The following is a 12873-nucleotide window of genomic DNA, read 5'->3' as shown; positions in this document are numbered from 1 at the left end:
ATGCCGAAGAAAGGGAAGCTCTTTGCAGCGACCACACTCTGTCTCATCGGCCAGGACTACGTCACCCGGTCACTGCTAGATACTGGGATAGTGAACACATTCGTGTTAAAGCCTGCGGTGTGCATGAAGGCAGGAGAGAAAGGAAATACAGGAGTTTTAGTGACTGTCACATTTGGAAATTCCTCTATTTGACACGTTTTAGTTTTTTAAAATAAAATTAATGTAAATTGGTTTCCTATTGCTGCCGTAACACATGACTACAAATTCTGTGGCTTAAAACAACACGAATTCATTATCTTACAGTTCTGGAGGTCAGAAGTCTGAAATGGGTCTTAATTGGGCTAAAATCAGAGCTGTGATCCTTCTGGACGCCCCAAGGGGGAGTCTGCACCTGCCTTTTCCTGCTTCCAGAGGTGCCTGCCTGCCATGCTCGTGGCCACATCACACTGTCCTCTGCTCAAGTCATCACTTCTCCTTCTCTGACTCTGACCCTCCTCCTTCCCTTTTAGGAGGACCCTGTGATTACACTGGGGCCCCCTGGATACACCAGGACAATCTCTCCATTTCAACATCCTTAAATACACTCACTTGGGCAAGGTCCCTTCTGCCATGTTAGGTGACTATTCACAGATTCTGGGCATTAGGATGTGGATATCTTGGGACCATTATTCTATCTACCACACGGATACCTGGTTTTAATCAGGAAACAGGCTTTCACTGAAAAGCAGGAGTTCCATGTGAGAACCCCCTCCACCCCCGCCAAGTCCACTCTCTTACGAGCTACCTTCTGTGGTTGACTTCTGCCGGTCTAAAGCACAGGCATTGCTGTCCTTTTGTGATGGGCCAGCCGGAGGCATTATCTACTGACTCCCATCCTCCGCTCTCTCCTCCTGCCCACCTTGGTTGTGAAGGGCCGGGCAGGGCACAGTGTCAAGTGCTCGGCACAGGCACTGGGGATGCTCCACGAACGAAATCTCTCATTATTCTTCCTAACTGTAAAAACGGTAGACCCCAGGCCCGGTTGTACAAAATGCCCACCTGCTTGTCTTGCTCCAGGAGATCTTGGAAGAGTTCCCACTGCTGCTTGCGGAAGCGATCCGACTGTCTCAGCTGCTGCGCTGCGTTCTCCTGGACCTCCTGCCTCAAGTACTCACACTCTGTCCGGGAGAGGCCGGTCACGCCTGGGAGTGTCTGAAGGAACAGGACGTCCACAAACTTCTGGAACGTTTCCATGGTGCCACGGTACAGCTCCTGAAGCCGAGAGCACGTGACGGGCTTACAAGTCATGCTCTCACCCTGGGCAGGGCTGTGGGCTTTCCACAAAGCACAGAGGAAACCCAGCGAAGGGAGCTCTCAAATCACACACACACACACACACACACATACACACACACACACAGAGCTGGGGCAAGGGCAGGGGCAGAGGGAGAGGGAGAAGCAGACTCCCTGCTGAGCTTGGAGCCTGACTTGGGGCTCAATCCCAGGACTCCAAGATCATGAGCTGAGCCAAAGTCAGACGCCTAACTGACTGAGCGACCCAGGCGCCCCTTGTTATCTCCTTTAGAAGCATCTATGCAGATGCACAGAATCACAAGCACACCTTCAGCTTGCTCCTCACACCTTCGCATGCGGCGTATTTCCAAGTACCTCCTCCTAAGAAACAGACTCCAGCAGGTGTATTCCTCATTCACACCTGACAGGCTCTCCTGATATTAGAAAAAAGGGGGTCTTTACCTTCGTGGCCCAAGCTCTCACAGGCCTGGCAACTAGACCCAGGCACAGGAAAATCAAATACATAACATCCCAAGGACATCACTGGAGGGATGAGGCTGTGGTCACTTCAGTGTCACCACAAGCCTTTACTGAAACTGATGTATTTGCTGCCACCCACTGACACTGGCCTGCTGCTTCTATATGCACCACTCCTTCCTCCAGCAGCAATACCTGATGGGCGTTTCGGCCTTGCTTTATGGAGGAGGAAAGTGGGTTTAGTTGGCCAAGATCTTAGACTCCAATCCCAGCTCAAGAGAGGGAATGTCAGCCTGCTGGAAAATGTCCCCTGCTGGGGGTGGGCCCAGGTGGGCTCGCGGGCCACAGGGTAGGGCATCAAGAGCATCTGCCTCATGAGTATGAGCTCACTGGACCTACCCTAGTCCCTCCATGAGAGTGGTTCTCAAACTCAGCTGTGCATCAGAATGCTGTTAAGATGGAGAAACTGAGGCACAAGTTAGATAAGCTGCTCCTGAACCCATAACTGGCCAATGGCCTGGCTGGGATTGGAACCCAAGCATCTGGCAGGACGTCACTCCTCTACCACACAGCCCACACTGAGCAGCACGTGGTCTTCCTACGGGGACGTCAGTCATTCCCTCCTAATTCAGTGTGGCCTCATCTTCACTAATTACATCTTCAAAGACTCTACTTCCAAGTAAGGTCACATTCTGAGGTTCCAGGGGAACAGACATTTTTGGGGCTACTGTTAGGAATGGAATTGTGTCCCCCAAGTTCAAATACTGAAGCCCTAAGCTCCAATGTGACAGTATCTGGAGATGGGGCCTTCAAGGAGATGGCTGAGGGTAAGTGAGGTCGAGGGTGGGGCCTTAAGCTGATAGGGCTGGTGTCCTAATAAGAGGAAGACCCCAGAGCTCTCTCTCTTCATGAGCACATGGGAAGGGCCAAGTAAGGACAAAGCAAGGAGGTGGCCATCTGCAAGCCGGCAAGAGGGTCCTCACCAGAACCCAACCCTGCCCACACCTTGACCTTGGACTTCTGGTCTCCAGAACAGCGAGACAGTAAGTGTCTGCTGTTTAAGCCCCCTGTCTAGGGCACTTCGTTACAGCGGCTGAGCTGACCGATACAGACACTATCCACCCAGGATAGCTGCCACGATGCTGAGGGTTTGCACTGCCCACCTTCACATGTTTTTCGGGGCCTGGGATGCCCCCTGACTCCTTGTCTACAGGGCCTGTCTCCCCCTTCAAAGCTTGGCTCAGGCATCACTTCCTGCAGACAGCTGTCTTTGACTTGGCCTTAGCCCCAGGCATCCCTTACGCCTCCACTCCGTACCCGTAAGCAGGGATATTGTAACGGGAGCCAACTGGGATCGGGCATGTCCCGGATTCCAGCTACTGCCTAAGGGCCTCATTCCACCCCATGAAAAAGGCCTATCATTGTCCCCATTTCGCAGATGGGGAAACTGGGAACTGGAGAGACCCAGTAAAACCTGGAAGCCACACAGTGAGGAAGCGGAAGAGCTGGGACACAGATCCAGGCACTCTGAGTCTGGAGAGGACCCCGCATGCACTTCCCACCGCTACAGCACTTGTCACTTTCCTTCGTGCAGGATGTCTGCATTTCTGCTTTGCAGTAGCTCTGGGTGCTGCCCGAGGCAGGGGCTCCGTATCTTGGTCACCATCACCCCCCCGGGGAGGCCCATCACTTTGGAGGGCACAGGTGATCCCCCTGTTCTCTCAGAGTCAGTCCTCCAGGCCAGCATGGAGTCCTCCTCCCCATTCTGGAGTTGCATGAGGTTGCCCGGGGAGAAAGGTGGTGCCGGCACTCAAACCCCGGCCTCCCTGTTCCAGGGCCAGCCCTCCGTCCTCACCACTGCCCTTCCCGCTGATTCCCGCAAAAGCTGGCCTCCTTTCCATCCTGGGTGAACTCGCTTCCAAAGGCCTTTGCCTCTAGGGACATTTGGAGGTCAGAGTCCTGAGCACCCTGGAAATAGAAGATGCCTCCCATAGGACCTGGTGTGTGATGCGGGGAGGGACCCATGGAGGGCATGTGGCTTGCCTGCTCTCCACAGGGCCAGGGTTGGACCTGAGCCTGCATCTCTGGGGTCCCAGCCCAGGAGGAGGGGGGATTCCCACGCACACGCAGATCCTGGGGGTTCTCTGCAGGTCCCGCCACGAGGCCACGTACCTGGCAGAGCACAGCCACGGCCTCGGTGGTTCTGATGTTCTCCTCCTCCTCCAGGTAACTCCGGGTCAACCTCTGCCTCTCCAGGACTGCATGAAAAGCCTGCGAGTGAAACACGAGCTGAATCTTGTGGGAAAATGCCAATTTTTTTCCTAGAAAAATTCCCCCAAAGGGCCACTCTCAGATTTGAAGGATGTCCATCCCTGATTTATATAGGAGGAAACTGAGGCACAGGGCTATCACGTGGCTGCAAATTGCGAACCTGATCTCCTGGCCACAAGCCACCCAGACATTCTGTGACTGAGTTGCTGGGGACCACCGCCCAGGCCCTGGGAGACTACCCAGTGGAGCCCACCACCTAGCAGGGTCAAAGCACACAGGCCGTGAGAGGTCAGTGTGGTCAGCCCTGGTCACGTGGCTGAGCCCTGCCCTGAGGAGCCCAGAGAATGGGGGGGAGATGGGGCAGACACAGGTGTGCAGCCGAGGGGCATGGTGGGTCACAATGACAGAGGGACAGACTCCTCTTAGGGAGGTCCACGGGGGAAAACTCCCCTTGTTCATTTATTTATTCGTTCCCTCGTTCATCCATTCTTTTATGTATCTGCTCTACCCTTCCCTCCTTTGTCCCTGTCTCCTGAGCCCCAGCGTGGGCCTGGCCTGTGCTGAGGTGCTGGGCAGAGCCAACCGGGCCACTTTTCCCCGCGCTCAGGTTTGTGCAACACGATGCCAGGGAGGGGCCAGAAATCTCTGAGCAACACAGAGCAGTATAAACCTATCAGCCTTACTTCAGATGCATCTTGTCCAGGACAGAAACAGCCCTCCACCCCAACCTTGTGACCTGGAAGGGACCTGGGAGGAGGCTCCTTGTGGGGGGGGGGGGCAAGGTAGACCTTAAAGGGACCTAAATGCTTCTCTTCTGTCCTCGGTGTGTGTGTGGGAGGTCTCCTCCTGGCTTCTCACTGGGGAGCTGCTCCTGCCACCAGGCTGGACCCAGGGAGGGCCCGTGCCTGTGCTCTGCATGGGGCCTGGGTCCGGTCACTGTCCCTCTGTCCCCCTGGCAGAGCCAAAACAAGGTCCAGCTCATGTCAAGGCAAAGGAGAAGGGCCCAGACAAACAGTCGGGCTGTGGCTGCCCCTTACTTGGTCTCCCTGAACCCTAACAACCCATGAAGTGGGTGCCATGACGCCCATTATGCAGATGAGGAAGCTGAGGGCTGAGGGGAGCAATGCGCCCAAGGTCACTCAGCTCCTTAGCAGCAAAGTCAGCGTTCCAACCCGTTTCCAGGTGGCCCCAGTGCCCAAATGCTTGACCACTGTGCAGAATGGACAAGCAGGTGCTCCAGCCCCTGCCCATGAGCAGGAAAATACGGGGGCAAAGGCAGGGCTCTCTTCTCTCTCTCTCTCTCCCCGGTCGTCCTGGCCCATGCTGGCGCTAACTCATTTCTCTGCCCTCAAGGAGGGTGGCCTCTTGTTTCTTGTCTGGCAAGTCTCCTTGTCCCCTTCCTCATCAAGACAAGGGCATTTTCTAGCCCAGCCACCTCCCTGGTCCTGCCACAGAGCCTCCTGTGCATAGTCCTCCCTTCCTCCCGCTGGCTAAGGTCACCGGGCTGACACTGGGCAGCGAGCAGTTGACCTCATGTCTGGCCAATGCCAAAGTCTCTGGCTTTCCTTGCACAGTAACGAGGATGAAGCCACAGCACTCAGCCTGCGTGGCTGCTCCTGGGCTGGCTGTGTCCATGGACGCGGGGAGCAGGGTCACCTGGAGGAACTCGCCCGGGGCGGTGCTCAGCTGTGCCTCAGCCAGGAAGCTCCTCTGTTCCTCTTCTTGGGCCAGTGTGAGCTTGGCCATCTCCTCTGCTTGGTGAACCAGTGACGCCTTAACCAGGTCTTTGCCTCGCTGGACAAACTCTGAAATTGAAGTAAGCCCCAGCACGTCACAGGTTACTCCCCGGGCAAGACATTCACAGTCTCCTGCCCGCACTCAGAATGCAGAATGGACAAGCAGGTGCACCGCACTCCTGCCCGCACTCATAGTTTTATCTTTCAGGTATAGGTGCTTCCAAAAGGCCAGTGTTAGGAGCCCCTGGCTCTTCAAAGCCCACAGCCTCACGTTATTTGAAGGGACCCTACTTCCCCTCAGGCCCAGTGCTCAGGACACAAGAGGCTGCATTTGTGGTTGTGCAGGGTGACTGGTCAACCTGACCAGGAGATGAAGAAGAGGCATTTTTTTGTGGGGAAAAATGAGGAAGGTGTAGGTGACACAGGGAGGGACAGGTGGAAGGACAGGACAGAAGAGTCTGGGTCTGTAGGAAGACAGTGACATCTCAGAGTGCAGTGGAGATTCAAAAATCACGAGGATGAGTTATTAAATTAGCAGGAGCTGCAAGAAGGAGGGGGACCCCAAGGGCAAGGCCCCCTGCCTGGTGGGGAAGGTGAAGGAGGTCAGAGAGGCTGGGGTCTAAACCCACCCTTCACCCCGCAGAGGTCACTGGGCCAGCAGCGTGCCTTAGCACCGGGCGCTGGGCGCAGTCGGCTCCTGGTGCAGAGAAGTCGAGAGAGGGGAAGGGAGATTCAATGTCATGCCAGACGAGGGACAGGGTGATGGGATGAGAAGGATGAAGGGTAACGGGCAGTGTGGGACCCCAGAGAAGGCTTCTGGGAGAGGAGATAAAGAAGAGGTGAACCAGATCCTTCTCCCCTGGGTTTTGGGGGAGATGTTGAGTGTAGAAGCTGTAGAAGTCAACGAGGGCCAGGTTACCAGGGGTCTGCCGTTCTGGGAGATGTTTGTTTCAGCATTTCATACACACACACACACACACACACACACACACACACACACTCCACACTTGTAAGACAAGCACACTTCCTTGGGTTTTGTCTGAGAATCTGTTTAGCCTCTGGCGCCAAAGAGAAGGGTGTGACCAGGTGTCCAGAGAGACCAGAGTCCTCCCTCTGCCCAGGGTCCTCCCTCCACGCCCCAACTGTCTCCCTGCCTCCCCTGTCCTGTCCAAGTTCAACAGAGCCTGATCAGTGGGGGTTCCTTTGGCATCCTGTCCCTGCCACTCTGTGCTGCTGGGGCCCCATCCCACTGGGAGAGCCCAGGTCCCTGTGTGCGATGACCCCCAAGGCCAGATGTGCTCAGTTCTACACGGTCCAGACTCCGGCCAACAGCGGGCTTCTACGTGGTCACAGAAGCCATGATGCCGAGTGACAAAGACCTCATGGAATGGCCTGAGGCCCCAGCTTTGAGTGCCTCCCTCTGACCCCATCTCTGAAAGGCAGCCGGCAGGCTTGGCAGAGAGGACACGAGCCACTGCAGACAGAGGACCAGGACACAGGCTGCAACGAAAACCTGGCGCCATGCACTGAACCGTGTCCCCCCAGATTGATACTCTAAAGCCCTAACCCCTGCGGGACTGCATTTGGAGGGTAAACGAGTTCGTGAGACTGGGGTCCTAATCGCCTAGGGCTGGTGCCTTAGAAGAAGAGGAAGAGGTACAAGAAAGCCCTTCTCTGCTACGTGAAGACACAGAGAGAAGGTGGCTGGCTGCAGGCAGGACTCAGTTTCTCACCAGAACTGACTGGGCTGGCGCTCTGTTCTCAGACTTCACTGCCTTCAGAACTGGGAGAAAAGAGAGGCCTGTTGTGTGAGCCCCACGGTCTGTGTTATCTTGATACCACGGCCCGAGCTGACCAAGACCCCTGGAGACTCCCTGGTCCTACAGCGTCCACACCCATGTGGGTGTCAGAGTCCGCTGGGGAAACTGTGAAGCACACAGACTCCGTGCCCTGCAGACGTCCTGACCGAGACCCCAAGAGGCCGCCTGCCTCTCTGTTTCCACTCCCGGCCCCGGGTGAACGTGCAGCCTTGGACCACGCTGGGACCAGTGGTGAGCTCTCCCCACAGAGGGCCCGGGGCAGCTGGGGCTGGAGGCAGAGCTGGTACCCTCCCTGCAGCTAGTTTCTTCTTTCTAACGATGGGACCTGGACTAAGTCTCGGATGCCCTCAGTATCTTGAGCCCTGACCTGCCCCCCTCCCAGGGTCCGCCCCAGGAGCTGGGGTGGGCATGAGAAACAACCACGTCGAGTTCCCTCTCCTGCCCTACAGGCTCAACCATTGCCCACCCTCGCCTGCGCTGCTGAGCAGGGCCCTGGGACTTGTGTAGGGCCACGGGTTGCAGCTGAGTGCCATGTGTCATTTCTGGGCATTGCCACCCTCCTTTGCCCTCTGCATGGTCCAGGTGATTCTGCTGCAGGACACCGGGGCCTCCGTCAGCCCGGTCACTGACAGCTAAATGCAGCCGGCAATCCCAGACCCTAGGGGCAGCCTTATGGGGAAGGCAAGCAAGGCTCAGAGCTGATAAGGGATGCGGTCCCCAAGGGCCGGAAGGGGGTCACAGCCTGTGCTGGTCTCCCGCGTGCTGCTCCACGTCTCCTGACGCTGCCCCCCAGACCCGGCCCCCCTCTCCCACCCTGGCACAGGAGGTCTGTGCACCCCGGACCCGGCCATGGCTCACTCACCGCTGCTGAAGCGCTCCGCCTCCCCCCAGAAGGCCTTGTGCTGCTGAGTGAGCAGCTCCTCTTTCTGCCGCCCGGAGAGCTTCCCCTCGATGGTCAGCAGCTCCAGGCCGTGGGACAGGGCGGCCAGCCGGCATTTGGTCTCCTCCTGGATTTGGAGCTTCAGGGACTCGATCATTTTTGCCATGTGCGCCCGCCCCATGGTTCTCTCCAGGGTGTCCTAGGAAGAGAAACCCCTGGGTCAGCGTCCCGCCCCGCAGCAAGGGTCTGCCAATGGTAACGGGCTCTGTCCGTCCTGGAGTCCCCACTGCCTGCGAGCAGAGTGCAGACCGACTGGCTCTCCCTCCGCGCCTCCCGCGTCTGCTCCTTGGCTGCAGACAGAATCGTCCGTCATGGGGCTGGGGTGAGGCTGACGCGGGGTACCAGGCGTAAAGCTCTTGGCACAGAGTGAGAGCATGTCGGGGGCTGCTCTTCTGGGAAGGGGTTCAGTGCGTGCACGTGGCCAAAGAGGGGCCTTCCTTATGGCCATCACTCCCCAGTCCCTGGGGCCTTTGGCCTCCACAGCCCTGAAAGGGAAAGGCAAAGGCGCAGCAAAGGTCACAGGAGCCCTTGGCTGTGGAACCTCAGAGAGCCTGGGATGCAGGGTTGGAAGAGATTTTTGAGGGTGAGACTGACTTCATGAGTGGCTCCCTCAAGGTCAGACTTGAGAACAGCCCCCTGCCCCCTCTGCCCCACCACGGCGTCATGACTCAGGACAGGACTCTTGGAAAAGACACCTCCCTAGGGCAGGAAATGCTGGCCAGCGGCAGACGGGACCCTCTGGGTCCAGAAGCCTCAGAGGGCAGCTGCTCACCCTGCAGAATGAGCGTGAGGACCGCGGAAGCGGGACGGGGCGGGGGGCGCTGCTGTGTGGAGGAGGCCCCGCGTCCCAGAGGGAGGACGCCTCTCCCAGCTGGGCATGGCCCCAGCAGACGCCCGAGTCCGCCTCAGGCCCCGTCTTGTCCTCCATGCCGGTAATCCTGCCTCATCAGACCCCCTCTCTTTCCTTCCTGCCGGGCCCGTCACAGCTGGCTCAGGCCCTGCTCACGTCTGTCCTGCTGTCCCAGCCTCCCACCTGCCCCCGTGCGCTCTGCCCCCGCATGGCAGACAGGGGCCTTTGTGAGAGGCAGACACGGTGCTGTGCTATGGTCCAAACCCTCCAGTCACTGCCTTCAGACCAAGTCTGAACTCCAGGGCATGGTGCACAAGGCCCCCGAGGACCAGGCCTGGCTTCGTCTCCAGCCTTGTCCACACACCTTCTTGCTCAGGGCCGCCCAGCACACCTGGCTCCCAGCTCTGCTGGGCCTTTGCACCCTCGAGGCCCTCCGCCTGGAGCACCCTCCCTGTTCCTCTCACTCCTTGGCCTGCTAGTCCTTCTCATCCTTGCTGGGCTGGGCTGTGGGGTGCCTTCCCTGATCTCCCCCACCCAACAGCAGGCCCCTCCTCCATGCTCCATGGCCTCATGTGCTCTGTCTTTAAGGGACAGTCCCAAGCTGGACTGAGAGCCCTTGAAGACAGGGCAGGGGCGGTGTCTGAGCCACCCACGGCCAGGCCTGGGTCTCAGTGTTTGCTGAGCGGCACTGGTCTGTGTTCTGACAACGTGTGAACAGGGCAAGGATAAGGATCCCCCAATCACAGACAAGAATGCTGAGGTTTATTCTGGAAGGCCACATAACTAGCCCAAGGACAGTGGCTTTGAACCTTCCCCGATTAGACACACCTGACAGCCGTTGGCAGGTGGCAGGCCCATGACCACTAGGGGACGCAAGAGGATAAGCGCTGGGTGGCCACGCGCCGGGTGGGAAAGCTCTGCTCAGCGCTCTGCGGGGGACCCAGACAGGGCCACACTGGGGAAGGGTGCGCCCAGACCGCCGGCGGCAGCCACCTCGGAGGTAGCACGAGACCTCCCCAGCTCAGTAGACAGCACAACCTCCGGGTTTATATTCAAAGACAGACAGAGTGGAGAGAGGTGAGCATATGCAGAGGGACATGGGATGGGAGGCGAGGGGTCCCCTTGCTCTGAGAGTGTAGAAGGTCCGCAACAGCACCCAGGTTAGAACTGGGCTCCACCCGTCCGAGCTGCAGGCCTTGGGGACAGTGCCTTCCCAGGACCCTGAACTTACTGAGCTGCGGTGAAGATTAAGTTAAAATATGTAAAACCCTCAAAGAGCAGCTAGCACGTAGTAAACGCTCATGAGCAGAAGCTGCTGTTATAATTATCTACAAGCCCCTGGCCTCGCTCTTGACGTGGCTTTTTGTCAGACATCCCAGGAAAATGATTCTCATCACCTCTGAGGTCCTTTCCAGAACCCTACCAGTTGGATATTCAGTGACGCCATGTGAACATTGTAGCTCCAACTGCCCAGGCCAGAGCACTCAGACACCGACCCAAGAACTTACAACCTTCTGGAGTTTATCAGCAACATAACATGAGATACAGAAGCTACATTTTTGGGGGGGTATACAGATTTACAGCCCTTTGCATGCATCACCGTGAGGATTTGTTGATACCTACTTTGCCTGTGGATCTGTGGCCGGTGGAGTCTAATCACTAACACACCAAGCACTTCCCATGGGCCAGGCTCTGTTCCAAACGCCTTATATATCGTCCGCTCTCTAATATTCTCAGGGCAGGTGCTCTTCTGATCCCCACTTACAGATGATGAAACGGAGTCACAGAAAGGTTAAGTAACCTGCCCAAGGTCAGCTGGCTAACAAGCAGCAAGACTGGTATGAACTCAGGTTTCCAGCTCGAGTCTGTAATACTGTTCACAGAACGTGGCCCACAAATCGGTACTCATCAAATGTTGGCTAAGAGAAGGGCATATTGATAACCTGGATAATTCCTTCCCTTCTTTCTATTTGGAAGTTACCGGCTAATACTTGGGCCAAAGTCAGCTAAGGATACTTTTTATTTTCCTGCATCAATACCCTGCTGACAGAATAATAATTAAATAAAAAGAAAAAAAAGGGGGGGAAATAGTCTTTCTCTTTTGATAAGCATTAATATCAGTAGCCTTATCAAATTGAAATCCAGTTCACAGGGGTTTGGACAGCAAATCTGGAAGCTTGTTGCCCAGCCTCAGTGATGTCATTAGATAGCACAGGAATCCAAGGTGGGTCACTTAGCTGGCCCCCTGCTCATCAGGAATAAAATATCTGCCATGCCTACCTTCTAGCAGGGCCGGGGAGGAAAAGGAGATTGTATGTGTACACGATGAGCAAAAACATCAAGTTCTCAAATAGCTGTTGTACCCGGGGAGTTTGTTAAAATGCATATCCTGAGACTGGTGGGGAGGGCCTGCATTTCTAACAAGCTCTCAGGGGCTGCAGAGGCTGCTGGTCTGTGGACCACACTCTGGTGGTTGTGGAGAAATGGCAGGGCCTGCTCCGTGGGTCAAAGCTGCCAAGTCGCTGAGCCAAGGGCAGGGCGGCCGCTGCAGGTTTCTGAGCTGGGTGCTCAGGTGGGTGCACAGGTCTAAAATGGAACTCATGAGTATCCAAGGGGAAATGGGTGCATGGTGTGCCCTGGGCCTTGCGCACAGCAGGGCAAGGCCAAAATCACGGCTGAGAAACTCCATGGTGATTAGGGCATTATAAGTCCCTGAGCACTTCCCCAGGCCCTGTCTGCAGAAACTCCTTGGACCACTCTTTCATAAATAGAGTAATTGAAGCTCAGGGGGGTTAAGTAACTGGTTCAAGATCACACAGCCTCAAGTGGCTGAGCCTAGGTTCAAAGTCAGATTTTTGGATTCCTCTACGCCAGTGGGTTGCATCTCCAACTATATATCAGAATTGTTTGGGGAGCTTTAAAACCAGCAATACCAGGGGCTTCACTGTAGACCAATCAGACTGGATCTCTGGGCATGAGGTCTGGGCATAGTCATTTTATGAAAGCTCCTCAGGTGATTCATGGAGCCGTCAGGAGAGTAAAGGAAGCTCCATCCACACAAGTGGGTGTCAACTATGACTACTCATTGTGGTCACCTAGAGCTCTAAAAACCCCAGACTCATTAAGTCAGAGTCTCTGGGGTGGGGCCCCACCTGGGACCCCAGCATCAGTACTTTTTAAAGCTCCCCAGATGATTTCAGTGTGCTGCCAGGATTGAGAGTCAATGCTCTATGCTGCCACAGCACAAAGCTGGTCAGCATCTCCTCTTAAGGAATTGGTGGGTGGGTGGGTGGATGGACGGATGGAAAGAGGGATGGAAGGATGGATGGCAAGATGGATGGACAGATGGATGAATGGATGGAAAGAGATGGAAGGATGAATGGATGGATGGATGGATGGTTGGATGGATGGATGGATGGATGGTTGGATGGATGGATGGATGGATGGATGGATGGATGGATGGTTGGATGGATGGATGGATGGATGGTTGGATGGATGGATGGATGG

General features: G+C 56.1%; 1 protein-coding gene across 7 annotated transcripts in view; it reads right to left on the bottom strand.

The window, feature by feature from the left end:
* The window catches only part of EVC (EvC ciliary complex subunit 1), a 61561-nt gene that overhangs the window by 21358 nt on the left and 27330 nt on the right, over window positions 1-12873 (bottom strand). For 6 of the 7 annotated variants that reach the window (XM_081812653.1, XM_081812651.1, XM_081812650.1 and 3 more), the window contains 4 exons: window positions 8439-8655; window positions 5677-5825; window positions 3922-4020; window positions 1039-1251 (listed from right to left, as the gene is read on the bottom strand). In XM_081812653.1, coding sequence (XP_081668779.1) covers window positions 1039-1251; window positions 3922-4020; window positions 5677-5825; window positions 8439-8655 — 678 coding nt within the window. The remainder of the gene's footprint in view (window positions 1-1038; window positions 1252-3921; window positions 4021-5676; window positions 5826-8438; window positions 8656-12873) is intronic. The other variant, XM_081812649.1, reaches the window with a different exon arrangement.

This window comes from Leptonychotes weddellii, chromosome 2 (genome assembly GCF_054177405.1).
Source record: "Leptonychotes weddellii isolate Sample4059 chromosome 2, ASM5417740v2, whole genome shotgun sequence".
Lineage (NCBI taxonomy): Eukaryota > Metazoa > Chordata > Mammalia > Carnivora > Phocidae > Leptonychotes > Leptonychotes weddellii.
This window is presented reverse-complemented; position numbering and strand designations above follow the sequence as displayed.